At 42.0% G+C, this 26,562-nt stretch overlaps 1 protein-coding gene across 1 annotated transcript in view; it reads right to left on the bottom strand.

The window, feature by feature from the left end:
• The window catches only part of TXK (TXK tyrosine kinase), a 41,989-nt gene extending 29,722 nt beyond the window's left edge, over positions 1 to 12,267 (bottom strand). The window contains exons 1-5 of the mRNA XM_021701669.1: positions 12,197 to 12,267; positions 11,047 to 11,149; positions 10,016 to 10,221; positions 7,422 to 7,487; positions 1,406 to 1,460 (exon numbers count right to left, since the gene is read on the bottom strand). Of these exons, the coding sequence (XP_021557344.1) occupies positions 1,406 to 1,460; positions 7,422 to 7,487; positions 10,016 to 10,221; positions 11,047 to 11,149; positions 12,197 to 12,267 (501 nt within the window). The remainder of the gene's footprint in view (positions 1 to 1,405; positions 1,461 to 7,421; positions 7,488 to 10,015; positions 10,222 to 11,046; positions 11,150 to 12,196) is intronic.
• Between the last annotated feature and the right edge of the window lie 14,295 nt (positions 12,268 to 26,562).

Raw genomic sequence — 26,562 nt, 5'->3', positions numbered from 1 at the left:
ATCTCCCTATGTCAAATGTTAAAACACGTAACACTGTGGGCTGTTCATGCACCAATATATGATAAAAATATAAGCACATGGATGCAGTGGGGGCACACCCTTCTAAGGTGATTGTCTCTGGAGAGTGGGCGGGGACAAAACAGATGAGGGAAGGGATGGGTGTCAATTGCATCTTCCAGGTTTTATTTTGTCTAAGCATGTTATGGCCAAATGTTGCTATTTGTGCCAAATGTTGCTATTTGTGCTGTCTGGGTTATGGGTGTGTGGAGGTTTGTTGCATAACTCCCTCATCTAGTCTTTGTAGGGAGGTCAGCCCCCCGCTCTGTTCTGGCTCCCTGGCAGGCGCAAGAGTCTCTCCTGCTGATCCCACACAGCCCCTGTGATTTTGACCCTATCACCCTATTCTTTCAAAATAAATGAGAGAGGGTAACTTGCTTACCATGGACCGACTTGAGAATTTTCCTTCTCCAGTTCTGCCTACTTGTCATAACATCTTTGTCCATTCTAGACCTACTAATATCACTTTACAGGAGGCCACCTGCTGTCACCATGCCCGGTGAGTCCCACATTTGCTGCCGTGTCCCATTTCCTCCTAGCCAGTGAAGCCAAGCCTGGCCTCCAACCTCCTTCCCCACCCCCAGCTGAGCCTGGGTCTGGGTCGCTCAAACTCTGTCTAACCCCCTGCTATCCACCGGACCTCCCTTCTGTCTTGAGTCCTTACTGGTATTGACTTTGTAGTTCCAGAACTGACTCTTTCTCACTCATATTTCTAGATTTCCTCAACATCTGACAGCAGGGCAAAGTGACACACATACCTCTTACCTAGTTTCTAGGTTTGACTCTACATTTACCCACAGTTCGTATTTACCGTCCGTTGGAAACTGTATGCACTTTTGTTTTGCTTTGACCTAAAAGAGCAGTTTTGATCTGAGTTTGATATTTTGGCTACCTCACTCTTCCTTTTGTTCCCAAAGAACAAAGAAAATGTAGCACTCGGTATTTTTCTCATTTGTGTTTTTAAGAAGCCTTAGCTAAGCTCATGAAGACAGAGTATATATTTTATTGTATGTGATGCAAAGGTGTATGGGCAATTCCAATACAGACTCTACTGCGGGATGCACTTTGGAGTGAATGAGGAGTTTCAGTACGTTGGAGTTGAAATCATTTCAGGAAAAATACACTTCTCAAGTTACAATGAAAGTCGATGAAAAACATGAGCTGATACAAATACATCTGGTTTACAACTTATCGGAAATTGCACAGTAGAGATAAAGTTGTAATAATATTTTAGAACTGAAAAGAACAGGAAGTAATAAAACTTTTAAGTTTGGTCAAATCTTTTCAATGAACATCTGTTAGAAATTTTGAAAATATTCACAAGTTATTCATGAATAAAGTGAATTACCTCTTGTCTCAAAATACGTTCTGCCTGATTTCTGGTAATGTTTCTATGGTACCACCTGTAAAAGCAATAAAAATAATTTTAAAATTTTATATTCTATTTTTTCCAGAAAAAAAAAAAAACCTGCTTCATTTCCTTCATTTTTAGGAACTTTACTCCAGAACTGATTTTAGAAAGCTGAGCGTTTTTTATTTCCGATAAACAACAATGTACTATTATGTGTCATTTAGTATAACAGTTTTATTAATTGTAAGCCGATACCTAGTTTATTCTATCATATCTCAATTCAACTTTCTGACAGATACTTAGTTTGTGATTTTGAGTGATTTAATCTCCTGAAAATTTTCATGAAACGTATGTGGTTAATAAGTCAATGAACATTTACTGAGCTTTGGTAGACAAACTAAAAAATACCCGTTTCTTTCTTTGCTCTTGGGAACTTCCTATTTGCCTGCTTTCATCTGTGCCATATTACCTTTCCAAAATTAAAACATACTCTGGCCCATCTGACTCCCCCAAGTATGTTAACCTGTAGTAAAGTTAGTGGTTTAATAATGTAAATGGAGCAACTAGTACCTGCCTTGCTCCAAACACCCTCTCATCTTTCTGCTTGTTCTCCCCTCATGCTAAGCTTCGGCCGTATTGAGATTCTTTCCTTCCTCAAATTCACCAAGCCCCTTTCTGCCTCCTATCTTGCTGTTTCCTCCGTATGAAACATATCCTGAAACGACTTTAGAATATCAGATCCTCTCACAGTAAACACAATCAAATGAGTATAATTGAAACCCATAGTTTGGCAGAACAAGACCTAGTCAGTAAGCAAATGTTGTACAGGAAAGAGAGAGGAAATGGTAGAACAAAGGAGAGAGAAAACAAATGGAAAAGTTTTTGTTTCAAAATAAGATTTTAAAAAGGAGTTAAGGGAATATTACCAGAAATGCTATTTTTGTGGACAGTGGAAAGAAGAATGCATGTATAACCATACACTGAGTCACAGTGGGTAGGCCAAATGGTGGCTACATGAAAATCCTCTATCTGACTTTGAGGACAGAATCTATCGTATCCTGTGGACTAACCTGCAGTAGTAAAAAGCTGCCACTAAAGTAGAATGGTCACATATTAAAAATGCTAATGGCCTCAAGTTGAAAATGAACTTTTAAAAAGATAAAGCATAGAGAAGAGAGGATGATTACAGGTGATTCTAGATGAAACCACTGGACTACTTATCACTAGTGGGAACAGGAGTTAATTGTGATGTTGGACTGTGAATATCATTCAGCACTTTTTAACGAATATTCATATTGGGGGAGGGACTTTCAGAATGAGTCTAAGACCTCTTGTTGTAGAAAGAAGAAATTCTTTCAAAATAAATGAGAGAGGGTAAGCATCTGCCTTTGGCTCAGGTCATGATCCCAGGGTCCTGGGATGGAGTCCTGCAGTGGGCTCTCTGCTCAGTGGGGAGTCTGCTTCTTCCTCTCCCTCTATCCCTCCCCCCACTCACCCAAGAGTGCATGCTCCCATGCACGCATACACTCTCTCTCAAATAAAATCTTTTTTTAAAAAGTTCACATAAATTGTTTTATTCTAAATGTTTCTCACCTATAATCACATTAAGTGTTAATTTTGTTGTTTTGTACTTATTTATTATGGTGATAAGTAATATAAGCAAATATATTAATTTTGCTTAAATATAAGTTAAAAATCCATCCATGTGTGGATGTCATTAAAATGACTTCAAAGTAGTAAGAGAAGAACCAGAGACAAGTATATGATGAATTTCATATCCTTTAAAATAATGCAGAATTTCAAGAGGCAGAAAAAAGAATAGATGGATATGATATAGGTGAGGTGAGGGGGCATGCTGTTTCAGAATTTCATCTGGTTAAATCAGATAGTCAAGAAGAATTTTGTGTTTTGTTTTGTTCTGTTTTGTTTTTAAATAGGTAAGGCTGCAACTCTTATGCCTGGACAACACTGATTATAAAACTCATACTGAATGATGTGGACAGAGGGCTTAGGGTGGGGCTTCTACTGGCATATGAAAACCATCTAGCATGTCCAACTGTTACCAAGTACAAACGTCTTGTGTACATGTAAGCCTTGGGTACACCTGTCCCAGTCTTAGAATCAACAAGTAACAGTATTGTGGTCTTGAGTTTTCAACCTAAAAAACCCTGTTAGATCTAAGATGGTAAATCTGCTTCTCTTAGTCATTTTCTAACCCTGAGAAGATGAAACTTTCAACAGAGAGAAAATGCAATAAATGAAACTCATACTTCCATAAAATTCAGCATAAGCAATATGTTTGATATTTTAAGTATCTATTATTGGGGCACCTGGATGGCTCGGTCAGTTAAGCAACTGCCTTCAGCTTAGGTCATGATCTCAGGGTCCTGGGATGGAAACCCACATCGGGCTCCCTGCTCGGCGGGGAGTCTGCTTCTTCCTCTCCCTCTGCCCCTCCCCCCACTTGTGCGCTCTCTCTCTCTCTCTCTCTCTCTCTCTCTCTCAAATAAATAAATAAAGTCTTTAAAAAATAAAATAAAGTATTATTTTAAGAGAATCGGACATATTAAGTTTTAGCCTCTGATTTTAAATGCAAAATTAATTTTAAACTTACAATTTGAAGTTTAAGGGAATTTGACTTTTTAAATGTTTGTATGGTTACAAGGATTTGGCTTATCACATTTAAGTTTGATTTATTAGATTTCTGAGATCATATATGGACTTACAAAGGGCTATTAAAATTGTAAATTTGCCCTGTCAGGCATATAAAATATTTAAACAGAAAATTGAATTCATTCAGTTTATTAATGCAAGTGAAATGTTTTGGGAAATTTAATTAACTGAGCTTATAAATAGGACTGATTGTTTAAGGATACTGTTGAGTTTGAATTAAGGTGACTGTTCTTTTTTTTTTAGATTTATAAACAGTATATCAAGATTTGAAGGCTTACTGAAAACCAGGTTTTCACACTGTACTGTTGATAATTTGGATATTAATTTAAAACCAAAGTAGCCATAAATATTCAAAGTATAAAGTTTCCCCTGAGATGTCAGAAGCCTACACTAACATAGCATTCCTTCCCCCATCCATCCCTACTTCCTTTAGACCTCAAGTCACTTCCTCAGAGGTCTTCCCTATCCCAATATCCTCATCTTTTAGCCTTCTCCACTGATTTCTCCCAGTGTCCCATACTGTTCCTTCATGACACCACAGTTTAAAAAAAAATTTTTTTTTAAGATTTTACTTATTTATTTGACAGAGAGAGAGAGAGCACAAGTAGGGGGGCAGCAACAGAGGGAGAGGAAGAAGCAGACCCCCCGCTGAGCAAGGAGCCCCATGCAGGACTCCATCCCAGAACCCTGGGATCATGACCTGAGCCACCCAGGCGCCCCCACAATTTAAAATTTTATATTTATTTGTGAATTTGAGGTTTATGTCTCTTTTCCCATGAAGCTGTAAGTTCCACAAAAGAAGGGAGTGCATCTACGTGTTATACGTTGTATCTCCAATGCCCACAACAGCTAACACCCGGCACATCATAAGTGGACAATAAGTAAAGATTGAACAGATGAGTGATTCAGGGGCTGAGGTAACTATGAAATGTGGTACCTCTGTAACAGCAGGCAAACTGGGAATGCCCTTCCTGTTAGCTTCATAGTTCTAGAATGTATCAAATATTTACTAGGTCCTACATGAGACAGGTGTCTCACCTGTCTCACAGTTCCAAGTTTTCATATCATTTAGAGGTTTATAACTATTCAGTAATTCTGCCCAGAGCCCAGGCACTAGTCAGTGGTGATGTCAGGATTTGAACCCAGATTTCTCTGATTTCTAAGCTTATACTATAGTATTTCAACCTAGGGCCATAATTTCTACACAGTCATTAGAATGATGTTTGGCATATAGTAAGTGGTAGATATATTTTAGTGATTTATATTGATAATTATTATATCTATATTTTAACAAACCCCTTTAAAAAGAAACAGAAATAAAAATTAATTTTCCCACAATTAGAAAATTAAAGAAGATAACTTTCAAAGACACATAAATCAAAGCCAAGAAAATGAGATGATTATTTTAAGTTCAGGGTAGTTTAATTCAAATTACCCAATATCTACAGTATGAACAAGCTGTTAAGGGCAGACTCCAACCCTCGTCTAAACTAAGGGGGCAGCCAGCAAATTAATTAATAATGAAAGGAAGGAAAGTCACACTGTTGCTTAGTGAGCATCCATTTACTCACTCCCGGGCACTGTGTTAGGTACTTTCACACATACCTCCTTTAATTTCCTGGAAAGTCTGAACTGGGTTTACGATATGGAAAAAAGTCTTTTTTTTTAAGATTTTATTTATTTATTTGACAGAGAGAGGCAGTGAGAGAGGGAACACAAGCAGGGGGAGTGGGAGAGAGAGAAGCAGGCTTCCCGCTGAGCAGGGAGCCCGATGCGGGGCTCGATTCCAGGACCCCGGGATCATGACCTGAGCCGAAGGCAGACGCTTAACGACTGAGCCACCCAGGTGCCCCGAAAAAAGTCTTTTTCTTAACAGGAGATTTTCACACAGAACTTCCCCTGACCTGACCTTCAAAAGAGACCTATTGTGTTGGGCAGCTCCAGTTGGGGGCAGTGGCGAGCCCCCCAAGGTGACGGTAGAGAGTTGTGAAACTGTTTTCTTAGGATGGTGTGTTCAGTCACCTAGGGCCTTTGTCCTACTGAGTGGAGGCTAGATTTTTGGGGCAGAGCTAAATGACTCCGGTCAAGAGAGGGGGCATGACAAGCTGAGTGAAGGACAGAGAAGACAGAAGAGACCTGTGATGGTACTAAGCGGGGAGAGGGGAGAGAGAACAGAAGTAGCTAATAGAGAAGCCTGGTAAAGTCATGTGGATGTGTCATGTGTCCTGTAGTCATCCCTTGTCCCCTCCAAGAAAGTCTACATTATTCACCAATGCTTTTAAAGATTTATTTATTTTAGAGAGAGAAAGAGCGCATGCATGCATGCGCCCATGCGAGTGGGGGAGGGGCAGAGGAAGAGAATCCCCAGACAGACTCCCATGTGGGGCTCCAAGAGTCAGACACTCAACCAAGTGAGCCACCCAAGCGACCCCCACCAATACTTTTAGAATTGGATTTGCTTTAGGGAGAGAGATGCTGAGTCTGGCCTCCACGTGGGCTTAAATTAGTAGCAAGGCAGACACCTAGGGGCTGGGAGGGAGGGGTTGGTTCTCATTCAATTTATATTTGCCTTCTGGTTCTCTGAGAAGCACCTGTCTTCATGCCTCAACCCACATCACCTACCGCCACAAGGCTGGAAGCATATGCTAATTGCAAAGCGAGTATCTAAACTGGGGGAGGGCAGTCAAGTGCTAAAACTTATGCAAACCTGAATTTATAAAAGACTAGGACTACTCCCAGTTCTGCCACTCTCTGTTTGTAAATTACTCTCACAACCTTAGTTTCTGATCTGCGGAATGGGGGGCTAGAAAAGTGATTGCTAAGATCTCCATCTTCCAAATCTATCATTGTAACAAAAATAAGTTTCTAAGCAGAACCTTAGTGAACGTGCCAAAAGTTCCCCCCAAACTACAGCATTAGCCTGCTTCTCCTCTTTAGCTATTTCTAAAACGTTTCAAAACATGAGCCAAAATATAGCTGTGTGTCTCTGTGTTAGGCTCAATTTACCACTCATTAAAAAACTAAGGTCATTTTTGAAAGTTATTTTTCCATTTAGGACATAGAGTAAAACAAGACCAAGATGAGTGTTTGGTTTCCATGCAGTCACTGTTAAAACAAACCCAAAAAAGTCGTCATACAAAACAAAACAAAAAGAAGTTTAAGAAAAAGAAGTTCCTGAATCAACCATTATAAGGATCAAAGATGTCTCAAACTAAAGCAGCCAGATGTGTTACTTTCTTTTCCTTTTGTAGACCAAAACCAGCCTCTATACTCGTAAGCTGCCCAAATGTACCTGATTTTTCATAGATCAACCATAGAGCATATTTTGGAGGAGACTTACTCATATATTTCTAAATTGGTTAGTTTGTTCTCGGTCACATAGTTGCTTGGGATTAAGCCTTCATTCCTACAACAAAAGACAAAGCCAAAATCAAAATGCTTGGTACATCTGTGGCATTATCGTGACAACAATCCTTTTTAAAACCTCAAGGACATAGGAGGAAATCAAACTCGTTTTACTGATTAAATTCTAAAAGAAGAAAAAGGATTTTTCATTTCCATATTCAACTAAAATCTCTGTTTGACAAATACTAAGGTTCTGACTTACAACGGAAGTAATTTAAGATGTTTCGTGACACCAAAATTTTTCAAAGAGGGAAAGCGGCACTTATGAGATCATTGGGATGTCATAGTGACTAGATTAAAAACACAGCAACAACAAAGATATCAACTTAATTCTTTTGAATTGCTGTAAAATAGATAGAATAGATATTCTGGTTTAGCCATGTCCCTATTATAGCAAATGCTGCACAGAAACACATGAACATGCCTTCTTGTGCACCAGGAAAAGTAATTCTCTAAGACAGATACCAAACGGGGAAATTGCTGGGTCACCAAATATGTGCATCTCCCCTTAGATGCAGCAAATTGCCATTGAAGGAAAACATACAAATTTACACACCCATCAGCAGGGTAAGGGTTTCTCTTTTTCTATACCTTCACCAATGAAATTTGAAATTATAAAATTGCAAAAAGATCTCCATGACATTATTGAAAAATCCAAGCAAGTTGCAGAACAACACATAAAGCATGGTAAGAATTAGGTAAACTAAATCTGCAAATAAGAATGTGTATTTCAATATGGACATGAAAGTGCATTGAAAATTTTCCAGAAGGGTACTCACTAAGTGAATAATGGTGCTTGGGTTTGGAGGCATTATTTATCATGGTTGCATATTATAAAAAGCGATATTCACTTATTAACTTTGAAATTAAAAGGTAATTCATCTTTTTTTAAAGTCTGAGTCATGCCAATGCCAACCTGCAGGAGGGCTAATTACATGGTCCTGAACTTACTCATACCTCTTTTCCCACTGAAAAGTCTCCATCACATGTTAAGTTGAAACTAAAAACTGTTAAGAGAGCCAAACCATCAGGAAAATATAATTAAAGAAAGAGGTATATAACTAGATACTTCTAATACACAGATACTTAATCATCTCCAAATCATCACAAAGAATAGAAATCAAATGTCAGCATTCTCTTCCAAGCAGCCCAGATCCCCCTCAGAATCATCTACCTCAGACTCTAGGCAGGTACAATCTATTGCTCCCAACATGATGAAGTCTGTTTGCATCCCAAGGTCTTTTTTTCCTTCCAATTTAATTCGGCAAGTACTGCAATGTTTACTTCCAAAACTAGTCATTGCAGAAATATGAAAATTAGCGAGATACTATTTCTGTTCCTACCTTAGAGCTTAGCAGAAAAAAGGAGTCAAATACTCAAAGAAAGTATAAATCAGAAAAAAAAAAACCCTGTATGGTAGAAATTATTATTCCCATTTTACAAATAAAGAAACAAAAATACATTAAAAATAGAACTACCACATGATCCAGTGATTCCACTTCTACTATTTATCTAAAGAAAATGAAAACACTAACTCAAAAAGATGTGTGCACCCCTCATGCTCATTGCAGCATTATTTATAATAGTCAAGATATGGAAACAACCTAAGTGTCCATTGATGGATGGATGGATAAAAGAAAGAGGTATATATATCTATATAGATATAGATATACAGATATATAGATATATACACACACACACACAACAGAAAATGAGTCAAAACAGGAGAAAATCTTGCTATTTGCAACAACATGATGGATCTCAAGGGCATTATGTTAAGTGGAATAAGTCAGACAGAGAAAGGCAAATACTGTATTATCTCATTTACATTGGAATCTAAAAAAATTTTTTTAATTAAAAAAACAACCAAACTCATAGATACAGAGAACAGATTGGTGGTTACCAGAGGCAGGGAGTGGAGGGTGGGTGAAATAGGTGAAGGGGGTCAAAAGGTACAAAGTTTCATTTATAAAATAAAGAAGTCATGGGGATGTAATGTACCACATGGTGACTCTAAGTCAATAATACTATATTGCATATTTGAAAATTGCTAAGGGAGTACATTGTAAAAGCTGTCATCACAAGAAAAAAATTTTTCACGACTATGCATAGTGATGGATGTTAACTACACATATTGTGGTGATCATTCCATAATAGATATAAATATTGAATTATTATGCTGCACACCTGAAACCAATATAATGTTAAATGTCAATTATACCTCAATAAAGAAATAAGGAAGGAAGGAAGGAAGGGAAACTCAGCGTAAGTGACCTACCAAAGGACACACAATAGTAAGTAACAGCATCGGGATGTGAAGCCGGGTACATGCAGTTCTGTGACTGCCTGAAATTGCAGTGCTGTAATGCTCTCTCATACAGATAGGACATGTGGGGACAGGTTCTGCTCCATGCAGAAGGAAGAATTCTAAACCCAGAGGAAATGAGCCACAAAACAGATTTTACGCTTCAGAAGTCTTCAGACGATAAACGAAGAGGAATTTGATGAGGACCATGACACCAGTCTTACCCCAAACAGTCTCTTGCCTTCCACCAGTGAGGGTTATACTTCTCCAATATCAGGTACTCCTCTGATCTCTTTAATGCTAAATCACACGGCTCTCTGGGCAGAAAATCATACAGCGCCTTTACTTGGATCTTCTCTTCAGTAACCTCAGAGGGTGGGAGGGGAGGCAGTGGCTTGCGTTTTGATGGTTGCACGTGGTCTCTTTTGGACTGTAAAAACCAAGGAATTATTTGTTGTACTATTGGTTTAGTAATCTGCACTAAAAAAAGAATAGGGATAGAGTACATTTCCCTGCTGCCCCAATTCACCCGTCTGGATGCACCAAAGCAAAAACCAGAGTGGATAAACACAGGAAATGACCATAAAACAACTTTTGAATCCAGCAACCCACTCATCATTTTGTATGTTGTCAAGATCACAAATTCTCTTGCCAGCATCGCACTGGATGTTTCTCTTTTCTTTTTTACAATAGCTCTGTGCTCAACATGTGCTCAACACGAGGCTCGAACTCATGAGCCTGAGATCAAGAGTCGCATGCTCCATGGACTGAGCCAGCCAGGCACCCCTGGATGTTTTTTAAGCCACAATTCTTGAAATTTGATTTCCACTCCAGTAGTTTCACTTTGTTTTATGGGTTTTTCTCTCTTGAAAAAAGATAAACAGCCCTTTCCTTTCACACACGCTATAAACTGTGTTTGGGTTTATCGCACTTCTTAAGAACACTGTTTCCTCCAACACTGAGCTGAAAATTACTCCTGGGTTCAAAATGGCAGTAGCCAGAATACATTTTTCCCCATTCACTGTCTGGTTTCAAGTTCTGCCAAAACACAGCAGAGTAGGCTATTTTAACTGGTCTTTTTTTTTTTTTTCTCTCTCTTCTAAGGCATTCATTCACTAAATGTTTATCAAGCACTTGTTACCTGCCAAGCAGGACCCTAGATTCTGGGCATGGCAGCAAACAGTACCTCGAGGAGCGTAGACCCTAAAAACTCAAGCTTCCTCTGTTCCTTCTCCCTCATCAAGATGATACTCACTTGCTTCTTGCTTGGCAATTCCCTGAACCACAGCCTGCGACGTTGGGTGTATTTTTCTGAAAATTCTTCATCTTTGCTCAGGCTTATATGTGCTCTGACTTGTCTGAGATTGAAAAACAACCATGTTACCAATTATGATCTGAATTCGGGTTATCCAAGCATTCACCAGATATTCACGAAACTAGTAGGAAACTCCAGGTCTCTTTCTGACTTCTTTCTTACTTAAAAGACTTTCCACGGGCAAGTTACTACCTCCCAGAACTGCATTTTCCTTATGGAGGAGCTAGAGATGCTAAGAGCAAATGGAGTTGTTATGGAATAAAATTGAAGAAACATACGTCCCATGCCCAAACCGAACCTGGTGCATATTCAGGTGATAAAATAATGATCATGATAATGAAAAACTCATTCTGCGTCAGGCACAGTGTTTATCATTTTACATGCATGACCTCGTTTGACGGTATCCATTGTTATAAGTAGACACGGTGTAGTGATTAAGAATATGAGTTTGAATCCCAACTCTACCATTTCACACTGTGGCCTTGGGAAGCAATAGAACCTCTCTAAGCCTCAATTCCCTCATCTGTAAGATGGAGATTATAAAAACCATAGGTGTTTTTGAGAGTTACGTGGGCTAATAAATGCAAATCTTTTAGCACAGTCTTACACAGAGGACACCCCCATTAAATGCTAACTGTTACTATTATCATGGTACCTTGCATTTATTCTATACAATCTTTTGCTGGCCATCAAAGTGCAAGAGACCCTGATCATTGGTGTGGCGGGGGGGGAGGAGATATTCTAATAAATAAGACAGGATTCTTGCCCTTAAAGGGCAAAAATTATTGAGCAGAACACAGAGAAGTAAATAGCATACACAAAATAAATATTAAATACAGACCCAAGCCACATGCTGTGGGAACATAATGGAAGGAGCAATTCATGCCAAAGGGATCCAGGACAGATGGTGGAAGACCTGAAATTTCTGAAGGAAGGCCTTTAGATCAGTGGGCACGCAGCCGGGAGGAAATGGGAGAAGGGCTTCCCCGGCAAAGGGAAGGGCAGAATCGAGGAGCCACGGAGACACAATAGACAATGAAGAAACTGAATGGATGACTTTCCAAGAAGTTGCCCTCAGAAGTAGACTTACCTCTTCTGCACGGAACAGCAGCAACAACAACAGAAAATCGACTGGATGCTGTTATCTGAAAAGCAGATCATTGGAGAGAGCCGTAAGTCCATGACATTGGCTAGATGAGGCCAGTGGTGCTAGTCCAAAGGAGGAAATTCCCAAGGGAAATTCCCAAGGAGCAATAGGAATGATAAAGCGTATGCTAGGTCCTGACTCTGCCCTCCTTTATTTGTGGCAGACGAGAAACTGTCTCGAAAGCACAAAGAAGTTACTGGTACCCTGGCCAGTGTGGTTTCCCTTCTCAGGCTCTTCTCTCCAGGTCTGGTTTACGCATTTCCTCAGTCTGTGAATGACAAATGACCACTCTATTCTACTTCACCTTGATGAGGGCTAATGTCAGCTAATAAATGTACAAACACAATGTACATGATTCCAAAAGCAATGTTCTCCTAGGAAATCTGTTAGCAGGGATTTTGAATTAGGTCCATCACATTTCTTTTAAAAATATTTTTAATATTTTAATATTTAGTATTTTATGTTCATAGAACCTGGGTTTCCCAGTCAGCTCTCTCTCATCATGACAGTTGACAATGAAGCATTAGGGAAGCAGAGCGTATGTCAGACATGAGTTCTGAGGTTAGACAGACCTGGGTTTGAATCCTCACTGTGCAGGTGACTATATCTGGGATGAGTCCCTTTACTTCTCTAAGTTTTCGTTTTCCTATCTGCAAAAACAGGATAATCATACCTAACCCCTTTGAGAAGCCTTATGAGGCAGAGGTTAATCTCTAACTTAGTGGGTTCGGGGAAGTTACTGGATTGTTCTATACTTAAGTTTCCTCGTCTGTAAAATGGGAATAATTGGATACTTGGCATGTAAATCTACTGGGAGGATTAATGAATGGATTCCTGGAAAGCACCCAGAACAATGCCAGATATATAGGACGAGGGTAATCGAGAAGACCTATTATTACTATAGGGTTGTTGAGAAGATTAAATTAGACATCATCTCTAAAGTCCCACGAAAATAGAAGAGGGGTACAAACAGAAGACACTCACTACAGTCTACCCCTCAGCACCCACTCTGTGCCCCCAGAACAGGGGATGCAACGGAGTTTTCATCAGCCATCGTGTTATCACCAGGTGATGAAAACTCTGATACCAATGACTGTATCAGTCAGGGTTCCAATATGAAACATGACATACTTAAATTAGAATAATTTTTAAAGGGTTCATACACAAAGGGACTAATTACAAAGGTGTGGATAAGGGGTAAGGGAAACTGGGTCCAACAGTAGAACTGTCACCATCCCTAGGTCCAAAAGGACCAGGAAAGTGAGAGAGTTAAGTAGATTTCTAGACACTAAAATAAATTACTGAGCCCCCCAAATCTACATTATATTGTGTATTATTAGGTTTGGGGATTTCAGCTGCTTTTGTCAATTATCTGGTAGTATCTGCATGAACAAGTGGCCAAAACACTCCTGGGAATGAGGGTACATTAGCACTTAGGGGTTCTGTCTGCTTTAGCAGGACTGGGTCTAATTTACATTCTTGCCAATTGATTCCAGTGTTGTTTTAGAGTCCCATATAGATCTGTATCTATCCAGGCCAAAAGATACAAAGTCAAATGTAGGTTACACAAATGAGTGAAGTGGGTCAGAGTATGGTTTAGAATGTGGCAAAAATGCTGTGGCCTCACGTAGAGGTATTCAAATTCAAAATTTTAAAAATACTCCTTCCCTCTCTTGTATCACCATTCCCCTCTCCACTGGATCATTGCCATTAGCATACAAATATGCTGTTACTTCCCTCATTAAAAATAAAAGAAACTACTCTTGATATTATTTCCTCGATCAGCTTTGCTCCCCATTTAGAGTAAAATCTAGAAATGAATCATCTTTACTTGCTGCTTCCAATTCTTCTCTCTTTTTCTCTTAACCCATTCCAGTCAAGCTTTTGTCCCTACCACTTCCCCCAAACTGCTCTTGTTAGGGTCACCAGTGACCTATGCACCACTCTAGCCCATGGTTAATTCTACGTCCTCATCTTACTTGACCTCTCAGCAGCATTCAACACTCTTCTCTTGGTTTTCTTTCTTCTTGATCGCTTTTGCCACTTCTCTTCCTCCCTACCCTCTCAGTCTGGGGCTAATGATAGCCGGCTCCAAAGCTTTTGATCTCTTCTCTGTCTCATTCACTCCTTTGATTATTTCATTCCTTTCTGTGTCTTAAAAACAATCTATCTGCTAATGACACCCAAAAGTATACCTCTACCCAGTTCCAGTGCATTCCAGACTTGCACACCCAAATGCAGTCTCAAATTCTCCACTTGGGTGTCTAGTGGACACCTCCAATTCACATGAAGAAATCTCAACTCCTTCTCTTCCTTTCTACCCAGACTTGCTCTACCCATCCTCTCCATTTTGTCAATAGCAATTCCATTTTTCCAGTGGCTCGGGTCAAGGATCTTGGAGTTGTCTTTGACTCTTCTCTTTCTCTCACACCCCAGTCCAATCTGTCAGAAAGTATGCTGATTCTGCCTTAAAAATGTATCCAAGAGTTTCAGTTTGGGATGATGAAAATGGTCTGGAGATGGATAGTGGGGATGGTTGTATGGTAATTCAAATGTACTTAATGCCACTGGACTATACACTTAGAGAGAGTTAAAATGGTAAATTTTATGTTATGTATATTTCACCATGGTTTAAAACTCTCTCTCTCTCTCTCTCTCTCTCTCTCTCTCTCACACACACACACACACACACACACAAACACACACAGAATCTTACTGCTTTTCCCACCCTCTGTTCTTACCATGGTCTAAGCTACCATGATTCATCTGGATGATACCAACAGCCTGCTGACTTCTTCCTGATTCTACTCTAAACTCCCTATGGTCTCTTCTCAGCATAGCAGCCAGAGTAATTAATGTAAAACCCAAGTTGGATCATGTTGCTCCTTGTCTCCAAATCCCACAATGGCTCCCCATTTCATTGACAGTTATAGCTAAATTTCTCACACTAGCCTATAAAACCCTCCGTGATCTGGCCTCCTGTTGCCTCTCATTTCTGTCCAACATGGCCTTGCTTGTGTTACTTAGCCACACTACCCTCCTCCTGCTTCTGAGGCACACCAGGCCTGCTCTTCCTGAAGTTTCTTTGCTTTTGTCTTGGCTAGACCACTCTCCCCTCCAGGTGTCAACCTTCTATTTTTTTAAATATTTTTTAAATTGAATTATAGTTGATGCAAAATAGTATATTCATTTCAGGTATACAACATAGTGATTCAACAATTACATACATTATGTAATATTCACCACAATAAGTGTAGTTACCATCCATCACCATACAGGGTTATTACCATTTTATTGACTATACTCCCTATGCTGTACTTTTCATCCCTGTGAATTAATTATTTTATAACTGAAAGTTTGTACCTCTTAATCCCCTTCACCTATTTTGCCTATGCCCCCATCTCTCTCTCTTCTGGCAACTACTAGTTTGTTCTCTGTATTTATGAGTCTGTTTCTGTTTTTGTTTTTTCATTTGTTTTGTTTTTTAGATTCTACATGTAAGTGAAATCATATGATATTTGTCTTTTCTGTCTGACTTATTTCACTTAGCATACTACCCTCTAGGTCCATCCATGTTGTTGTGAACAGCAAGATTTCATTCTTTCTCACGGCTGAGTAATATCCCATTGTGCGTGTGTGTGTGTGTGTGTGTGTATACCACATCTTCTTTATCCAGTCACCTATCAATGGACACTCAGGCTGTTTCCATATCTTGGCTATTGTAAATAATGCTGCAATAAACATAGGGTTGCATATATCTCTTCAAATCAGTGGCTTTGTTTTCTTCAGGTAAATACTCAGAAGTAGAATTACTGGGTCATATGATCTCAGAAATGGACCAAAAAAAGGTAAAAGTAAATCACTGGGACTACATCAAACTAAAAAGCTTTTGCACAACAAAGGAAACCATCAACAAAATAAAACAGCAACCTACTGAATGGGAGAAGATATTTGTAAATGATATACTGGATAAGGGGTTAATATCCAAAATATATAAAGAACTCGTACAACTCAACACCAAAAAACCCCCACATAATCCAATTTAAAAATTGGCAGAGGATCTAATAGGCATTTTTCCAAAGACACATGAAAAGATGCTCTCAACATCACTAACCACCAGGGAAGTACAAATCAAAACTACAAAGAGATATCACATCATACCTGTCAGAATGACTATTATCAAAAAGACAAGAAATAACAAGTGTTATCGAGGATGTGGAAAAAGGGAACCCTCGTGCACTGTTGGTGGGAATGTGAATTGGTGCAGCTACTGTGAAAACAGCCTGGAGGCTCCCCAGTCCTAATGAGAAAATGAAAACTATATTTGGAGACAGAGTAAGTAGGTACAATAGGAAGCAGTGAACAGTAAGAGTGGAGACGTACCAATCTCATCCAAACCCTCAGCAGCCCACACCGGCATTTCTGCAGTAACTCATTTAATCCTCATTTAACCGTGTAAAGTAGGTGCTGTTTTACAGGTGAAGAATCTGACCACAAAGGGGATCCTCCCTGCTGAGACTCAAAGGGCTTTTAAGTTGAGAGCCAGGATCAGACCCAGGCAGCCCGACTCCAGAGTCTTTACTCTCAACCTCCGGCCACAGTGTTCACTCAGTGGCTGAATGAACTGGTCAAAGTACCAGCCTCTGAGCCCTCCTTCAATCCGTCCTCTAAGTTCATTTCCCTGAAAGTGTGTCTTAGCCAACGGCCCTCCATCCTCAGCTCCCCAAAAGACTCTCAATTACATATGGCATCAAGATGATACCCTCCCTTATGTTCATTGCCTTTTATAACCTGGCCAACTCCACTCCAAATCTCCGTGTTCACCATTCCTCTTGCACTGGCTCCCTCCACTTGATCTGCTCTCGTAGACATCCTGAACACTCCTATGTCCAACCTGAAAAGGACTGCCACTGCAACCCACTCCCATCTAACGGTCCTCTGGGTTCCCAGAGCACAGGTGAACGGTCCTGCCCTGTGGCTCGTAATTGGGTACCATGTTAGATGGCCATTTTTTTTAAAGGTTTTATTTATTTATTTGACAGAGAGAGACACAGCGAGAGAGCGAACACAAGCAGAGGGAGTAGGAGAGGGAGAAGCAGGCTTCCCGCGGAGCAGGCAGCCTGATGCGGGGCTCGATCCCTGGACGCTGGGATCATGACCTGAGCTGAAGGCAGACCCTTAATGACTGAGCCACCCAGGCACCCCTAGATGTTTTATTTTATTTAATAAATTTAATAAATTTAAACGGCCATCTTTGCGTAGGCTCTATCTCTCACAGGGTTTCTCAACCACACCACAACTGACATTTTAGATTGGATGATTCTTAGGGGGTTTGGGGGCCTCTGTCTTGTGCACTGTAGGATGTTTAGCAGCACCTCTATGACCAGGTGTCAGCAGCAACCCCTCACCCCCCTTCACACCCACCTCCTCTTCTGAGTTGTGAAAACCAAAAAACTCCCAGGCATTGTCAGATGTCCCTGGGGCGGCAGTGGGGTGGGGGGGTGGGGGAGCAGTGTGCAAAAATCCCTTGATTTTGAGAACCACTGAGCTCCATTGTAAGCTCTTCAATTTCAGCGCTTCTCCATCCAGCATGGGTGCCTGGCACACAGGGAGAACTCAATAAATCGGCCAATACCCCCACACCACCACATCACACCTGGGCTCTACTTTTCAGTAGCTCATTCTACCACAGGACATCTCACAGCACGATGCTGGCCACAGAACAAGTTAGGCTGACCACAACCTTTTGACTAAGTAGAACAGCAAAGTTGAAGAGAACAGCTTCCGGATCTTTGGCTAGTACTTACAGGTCATAAGCCTAACCCGCTGTCCCAGAAACATTGAATAAAGAAGTAACTTACCCAAAATCAAGCATCAGTCCATGAGATACTAAATGAAATAGTAAAACCCTCTCTGGTGTTCAAGGGTTTTTTCCATATTAGGACAGCACATGGGGTTTTGAGTGGGTTTTGGTGTCAGACCAACTTGCAGTCAAATCATGGCTCCATTTTCTAGTGGCAACAATGTGATTCTGGGCACAGAAAACTCTTCTGTGCCTTTGGGAAATTCCCAATTTCGGCCAAGCTCTTGCGTATCAAAGGCCTCCGCCGGAGAGACTAAAACGCCCCAGAGACGGGCAGTGACTATTTGCCCGCTGGAAGGGTTGAGGATTATCTCAGGAAGGAGCCGGAGCCTCCTCTCCCTCGCTTCCGTCTCGCGCTGATCTCTTCACCTGCTTCTTATTCCCCCGGCAAAGATCTTTAATTATCTACCAGGTCGCGGCAACTCAGGGAAAGGGCACCGCATCCTGGCGTAATCCCTGTGACCTTTAGGAATGGCCCATCTCTCACGGGTAAGGCAGTCGAGCCTCTCGCTGGAGCGGGCGTTCGCGTTCTTTCCTGGGAAGGCTTGCAGCCCCTTCCCTCACTCGCGCCAGCCTCCCCGCGCCTCCGGGCGGGGGTGGGCGGCCACAGCGGGGCTGGGGGGACCCGGCTTCCGCCAGGGGGCGCTGGAAGGGGGCGACTGTGAGACGCCCCACGACCCGGAGGCCGCCTCCCGCCCCCTCGCCAATCGCGGCCCGCCGCCAAGCCGGGGCCCCGCCCCCTCTGGGAAGCGAAGCTCGAGGCCTTCGCTGCGTCTCCCATGGTTTGAGGTTTACCTCGGCTAAAGCTCGCGTTCAACCCCTGGCATTTCCGACGTCACTGTTTCGTTCTGAATCAGCCTCAAGTGAAATTTTATCCCTCCTGAGTCTGGTCAGAAGTGGCAGATGGCCGCTGCTTTTTATTTGAAGACATGAATAACTGGCTCGGTTTCGAGGGCCGTCCTGAACCAAAGACCAGGCTAGTTCAGTCGCCCAACCCACACGCTCCAGGTGGCGGTTTTAAGGCGAGGAATTCTGGTGCCAGCTGCCTCGGCGGGGGAAGGAGGGCGCGGGGGGCGGGGGGGGGGCGGTGGACGAAAGCTCGTGGCTTTGGGGAAATGGCTCTGCGTGATTCATGAGGGAGTCTGACGTTCACTACAAGAGAGGCGCCATTGTTCCCAGAAATTCTCAGAAAGACCAAACTTCCTCGTGACGATCATAAATTCCCACCATGAGATCTGTTTCTTAAGGGCCTTTTAAAATCAGACACATTTTAATCGACTAAACCGATGTCATCTGGGAGGAGTGACACACAGCCAGCTTTCCTTTAGCGCGACATTCTACCTCTGATCAGGTATCAGAGAAGCCTTTCCACCTGCCAAACCAAGAACACACACCTATGGGGGGGAGGGAGGGAAGGAAGGAAGGATGGAAGGAAGGAAGGAAGGGAGGAAAGAAGGAAGGAGGAAGGAAGGAAGGGAAGAAGTAAGACACTGAGTTTTTCATAGAAATGTTTATTCAATTTAGAAAGCTATCCTTTACACTAATATCTGAGTGTATGCTCTTTATATATTTGAGTTGTTAAATTATCTTCGTTTTGTGTATACACTTCCTCTTGATAAGACACCCTTCTAAGAGGAATGCTAGAAGAACACTCCTGTGTTTCCTTTTGATGTTAAAATGTCCCTGCTTCTAAGAAATGATGGTCACCAGAGAGGTTAGTCTTTTTGAATGTGTTGACAAAATAAGTTAACAACCCTATGTTCAACCCCAAACTGGTTTTTTGACATCCTCTTGAGCCTTACCTTAAAGGAAGAGGAATAACTACTTTAGGGGAATTCATGGGTCACTAACAGAAAACAGGTACCTAGCTTATGTGACCGTAAACTGATACATTTGGTGGCAGACACACATGGTACTTGGCCGGGCTGGGGCCTGAAGGGGCACTGGGTGTGGGGAAGGAGTGAGGAGACTCTAGAAGCCCGAGGAGCTGGACGGGGAACTGGGCAGCAGGGAGATAGTGTCCAGGGAGTAACGGATGCTCTGAGGGAAGGCAGAGCCTGCCTGAAGACTGCACATCTGTTCTCAGCCTTGGCCAGGGCACAGCCCCAGGCACCAAACATTCCAGCGCCCTGAAGCCGTTGTTTGCTCTATGCAGGGATATTGCTTTCTTCCCAGTAATGAGCTGCTGTGAGGTGGACTGGGCAGGCGCCTTGCAGACAACTCCTCCCTGCCCCCAGGTCTCAGAGCAGTATTTTCTAGAAGACTGATGTCTGTGACCTCAGAATTCATGACGAGCTCACAAATATCACACCCAAGACATTGAGCCAGCCTGTGCTCAGACACAAGGCCTGATGGCAGGGTTGACACTGTGCCGGAAGCTGTGACCACTGGCCCTCAGTGGGCAGGGGGTGCACAGACGCTGCCGGCCGGTGGGCTCCACGGAGGCACGGCAGGGAAGCTCAGCGTGCCAGGAGACACGGAAACCTCACAGACGCCGTCCCCCATGCTGGCTGCTGTTGTCATTATTACGACAGACTTGAGGCAGTTGCAGGGGGATAAAAACGAAATGATTTAAAAAACAAAAGACACATCTGTCTGCTAGCGTCCACAGGAACAGGAGGAAATTCTCTATTTTTGATAAAGGGGGAAACTCCAGCCTGAGGCAAAATAGTGGTGGAAGTGGCCACGTTTGATTTTGGCCCAGGGGTTCTCCCTGCTTTTGCCACCGAATTCGTCATCTGTTGTTGGAAACAAATCATTATTAATCTCACAGTTTCTGTGGGTCAGGAGTCCAGGCACAGCTCAGCTGGGGGCCTGTAGGTAAAGGTTAAGAAATTCATGAAGCTCATGAAATTGTAGTGAGTTGAGTTGATCCACATCCACGTTCACTTCCATGGCTGTTGGCGAGCCTTGGTGCCTTCATTCCTCATGATGGGGATCCTCCACAGGCCACCTGAGAACGCTCACAGCATGGCAGCCGGTAATCCAGGGGACAGAGAGCCCGAGAGCACGAAGCCAGAAGCCACAGTCTTTATACAACCTCATCTCAGAGAGAACACTCTACTGCTTTTATCATCTTCTCTTCATGAAAAGTGAGTTACTAGGTCCACTTCAGACTCAAGGAGAGGGATTGCACAAGGGTGTGAACACGGGGCGATGGACATCATTGGGGGCCATCTGAGAGGTGGCTATGCAGCTCCCCTCTTTATCTTCATATTAATAATAATAGTAATGATAGAAGATAGTAACTTACGGTTGGTGTGGAAATCGAATACAACGAGGAATGAGAGGGGGCTTTAAAAATAGGGGCCTCAGAGGGGCAGCTGGGTGCTCAGTCATTAAGCATCTGCCTTCAGCTTGGGTCATGATCCCAGGGTCCTGGGATCAAGCCCTGCATCAGGTTCCCTGCTCCGCGGGAGGCCTGCTTCTCCCTCTCCGACTCCCCCTGCTTGTGTTCTCTATCTCACTGTCTCTCTCTCTCTGTCAAATAAATAAATATTTAAAAAAAAAAAAAAAGGATGCCTGGGTGGTTCAGTTGGTGAAGCATCTCCCTTTGGCTCAGGTCATGATCCTGGGGTCCTGGGATCGAGCCCTGCATCGGGCTCCCTGCTCAGTGGGAAGCCTGCTTCTCCCTCTCCCACTCCCCCTGCTTGTGTTCCCTCTCTCGCTGTCTCTCTCTCTCTCTCTCTCTGTCAAATAAATAAAATCTTAAAAAAAAAAATAGAGGCCTTAGAAAGGCAATGTGATCAGGTGTACATACCTCATGCCCAGATCAAACTATGGAGGTGAGTCTGGAAATCGACGTTTTATCAGTATCCTGTGATACTTCAGGCACACTAAGATTTAAGAATCACTCATATACATCATTAATTTTTTTCCCTTCTACTTCATAAATTGGGAAGAAAAGAAAGGCAGAGAAATTAGGTGAAAATGAGGTGGAGGGGAAGGAAGAGGTAAGTTTTTCAAACCCCTAGTTCTCCCTGGGCTTTGTCCTCTAAATAACTCTACGGGGCTGGATCTGTCCTCAGGGCCACTGTTAGTGGGTAGAAACCTTGACCATACCCAATTATATTTCACAAATTGAACTTCACTGGAGCAGTGCTTGGCAACCTCGCTCAGGTTCTCCCCATGGTTCAGTATGACCAATATCTCACCTTCTCCATGATCTCCTCCTGCCCTACAGCAGCCTATCAGGCCAGACTTCTATGACAGCTCTTAGAACAACAAACATATTTGGCAAATGACTCTGGCCTGGCAAACACATACAAACATTTTCTGATTAGCAGTAATACACCTGGAGACATCTCTTGGCTTTCTCTTTTCAACGGTAAACACCTAAGTGTTTTACCCAGAAGCAAATAGAGCCATATCTCCAGGTGGTTGGTGGCAGAAATAAACAGGGGATTCTTACATGGAACAAATGACCAGAAGCTGGAAGAGATGGTGAATGTTCATCAAATCCATGCCCTTCCAGGCTGGCCAGAATGACCCTCAAAATAGTCCCGCCAAAAAGAAGAAGTCAAACTCTCACTCTTTGCAGATGATACTTTATGTGGAAAATCCAAAAGACTCCACCCCAAAACTGCTAGAACTCATACAGGAGTTCAGTAAAGTGGCAGGATATAAAATCAATGCACAGAAATCGGTGGCATTCCTATACACCAACAACAAGACAGAAGAAAGAGAAATTAAGGAGTCGATCCCATTTACAATTGTACCCCAAACCATAAGATACCTAGGAATAAATCTAACCAAAGAGGCAGAGGATCTGTACTCAGAAAACTATAAAATACTCATGAAAGAAATTGAGGAAGACACAAAGAAATGGAAAAACGTTCCATGCTCATAGATTGGAAGAACAAATATTGTGAAGATGTCAATGCTACCTAGAGCAATCTACACATTCAATGCAATGCCCATCAAAATACCATCCACTTTTTTCAAAGAAATGGAACAAATAATCCTAAAATTTGTATGGAACCAGAAAAGACCCCGAAGAGCCAGAGGAATGTTGAAAAAGAAAAGCAAAGCTGGCGGCATCACAATTCCAGACTTCAAGCTCTGTTACAAAGCTGTCATCATCAAGACAATATGGTACTGGCACAAAAACAGGCACATAGATCAATGGAACAGAACAGAGAGCCCAGAAATGGACCCTCAACTCTATGGTCAACGAATCTTTGATAAAGCAGGAAAGAATGTCCAATGGAAAAAAGACAGTCTCTTCAACAAATGGTGTTGGGCAAATTGGACAGCCACATGCAGAAGAATGAAACTGGACCATTTCCTTACACCACACACAAAAATAGACTCAAAATGGTTGGAAGACCTAAATTGAGACAGGAGTCCATCAAAATCCTAAAGAAAAACACAGGCAGCAACCTCTTCGACCTCAGCCACAGCAACTTCTTCCTAGAAACATCGCCAAAGGCAAGGGAAGCAAGGGCAAAAATGAACTATTGGGACTTCACCAAGATAAGAAGCTTTTGCACAGCAAAAGAAACAGTCAATAAAACCAAAAGACAACCGACAAATGGGAGAAGATATTTGCAAATGACATATCAGATAAAGGGCTTGTATCCAAAATCTATAAAGAACTTATCAAACTCAACACCCAAAGAACAAAGAATCCAATCAAGAAATGGGCAGAAGACATGAACAGACATTTTTATAACAGACAGTGTAGGAGGGTTCCCCTTTCTCCGCATCCCTGCCAACATCTGTCGTTTCCTGACTTGTTAATTTTAGCCATTCTGACTGGGCAGATGGTGTTGGGAAAATTGGACAGCCACATGCAGAAGACATGTTGTTTCTAGGAAGAAGTTGCTGTGGCTGAGGTCGAAGAGGTTGCTGCCTGTGTTCTCCTTTAGGATTTTGATGGACTCCTGTCTCAATTTAGGTCTTCCAACCATTTTGAGTCTTTTTGTGTGTGTGGTGTAAGGAAATGGTCCAGTTTCATTCTTCTGCATAACAGACATAAATAACAGAGTTATTTAGAGGACAAAGCCCAGGGAGAACTAGGGGTTTGAAAAACTCACCTCTTCCTTCCCCTCCACCTCATTTTCACCTAATTTCTCTGCCTTTCTTTTCTTCCCAACCAAAGAAGACATCCAAATGGCCAACAGACACATGAAAAAGTGCTCAACATTGCTCGGCATCAGGGAAATCCAAATCAAAACCTCAATGAGATACCACCTCACACCAGTCAGAATGGCTAAAATTAACAAGTCAGGAAACGACAGATGTTGGCGGGGATGCGGAGAAAGGGGAACCCTCCTACACTGTTGCTGGGAATGCAAGCTGGTGCAACCACTCTGGAAAACAGTATGGAGGTTCCTCAAAAAGTTGAAAATAGAGGTACCCTACGTCCCAGCAAATGCACTACTGGGTATTTACCCCAAAGATACAAATGTAGGGATCCGAAGGGGTACATGCACCCCGATGTTTATAGCAGCAATGTCCACAATAGCCAAACTGTGGAAAGAGCCACGATGTCCATTGACAGATGAATGGATAAAGAAGATGTGGTATAGGGCGCCTGGGTGGCTCAGTTGGTTAAGGGACTGCCTTCAGCTCAGGTCATGATCCTGGAGTCCCCAGATCTAGTCCTATATCGGGCTCCCTGCTCGGCGGGGAGTCTGCTCCTCCCTCTGACCCTCCCCCCTCTCATGCTCTCTCTCTCTCTCTCTCTCATTCTCTCTCTAATAAATAAATAAAATCTTAAAAAAAAAGATGTGGTATATATACAATGGAATATTATGCAGCCATCAAAAGGAATGAGATCTTGCCATTTGCAACAATGTGGATGGAACTGGAGGGTGTTATGCTGAGCGAAATAAGTCAATCAGAGAAAGACATGTATCATATGACCTCACTGATATGAGGAATTCTTAATCTCAGGAAACAAGCTGAGGGTTGCTGGAGTGGGGGTGGGGTGGGAGGGATGGGGTGGCTGGGTGATAGACACTGGGGAGGGTATGTGCTATGGTGAGCACTGTGAATTGTGCAAGACTGTTGAATCACAGATCTGTACCTCTGAAACAAATAATGCAATATATGTTAAGAAAAAAAAAAAGATAGCAGGAGGGCAAGAATGAAGGGGGGAAATCAGAGGGGGAGATGAACCATGAGAGACGATGGTCTCTGGAAAACAAACTGAGGATTCTAGAGGGGAGGGGGGTGAGAGGATGGGTTAGCCTGGTGATGGGTATTAAAGGGCACGTTCTGCATGGAGCATTGGGTGTTATACACAAACAATGAATCATGGAACACTACATCAAAAACCAATGATGTAATGTATGGTGATTAACATAACAATAAAAAATTTTTTTAAAAATTATGCACACACACACACACACACACAAATAGTCCCGCCAAGAGGTCGTCTCTTATTTAATCCCTCGGGCAACCTAATCCTGTCTCAACCCTCACCATTATTTATTTTCTATATAATCAAATCTTGTTAAAATTTACAGCCTTTTCTCTAGTTCTGACCTCAGGAGAAATGAAGAACAGATGCTCGCACAGCTTTTAATAAAAAGGTTATTAAGTCACTGCTCATCTTCATTCTACCATCGGGGGCGGTGGGGACAGAAATTGTTGCTTCGTAGCTCTTTCCGCTTGGCCCTGGTTCACCTGTATTTCTGATAACAGGCAGCCCCATTCTGTCGATGAGTGGATCAAGACTGTAAGTTATATTCAGGTCAGTACAACTTAAATAGCCTGGTTTATCTTTTACAAATTCTACCAACAAGCGTTGGGTCCTGTGAGGTGATGTGGCTTAAACAGATGACATTTAAAAATTGCCACCCGTTTTTCCTATCGCCACTTAAGAATCAGAAATGTAAGAACTTTGTTAGCTGGTCTTTGATTACTTTAATCTGATATGACTGGGCTTTGTTAAAACTAGGTTCTATAGTCATTCAGAATTAAAATCAAAGAGAGTATTTTCCTTTCTTATTTTTTAATATTTTGTGCATAAGGTCCTCATAGAGTTAAATTAATAAGCATTTTCAAAATTGTGCATGGAACTGAACAGTCTTCCAAAGCAACTCCAAAATTAAGATCATGAAGGACGTGTCATTTCTAGCTACTGTTTATGCTATCTTGTTGAGAGGTGGGCAGAAACAGGGTACCATTTTACAGATAAGGACCCGACATAAGAAGTTGCCAAAGGTGACCCACCAAGGCTGCAGCAAATCCAGAAGCTAAAACTTGGTCTCCCAGCCTTCAGCTCTGAGCTCTTTACACTTAATATCGCCCTAAAAACAAACACTTTTCAAACTGCATTTCCATACACACATATAGATTTAAGGACACTATTTTGTTTCCTTTGCATTCTCCATGCTGAGCATTTACTAAAATTACATCACTACAGTGGTCATTTGAATAACACACAAAACCCTGTCACAACACCTGGGGAAATTATCCTCAAAGTTTCACAAGC

Source organism: Neomonachus schauinslandi, chromosome 2 (genome assembly GCF_002201575.2).
Source record: "Neomonachus schauinslandi chromosome 2, ASM220157v2, whole genome shotgun sequence".
Classification (NCBI taxonomy): Eukaryota; Metazoa; Chordata; class Mammalia; order Carnivora; family Phocidae; genus Neomonachus; species Neomonachus schauinslandi.
The sequence above is the reverse complement of the archived record's forward strand: the minus strand, read 5'-3'. Positions and strand labels throughout refer to the sequence as shown.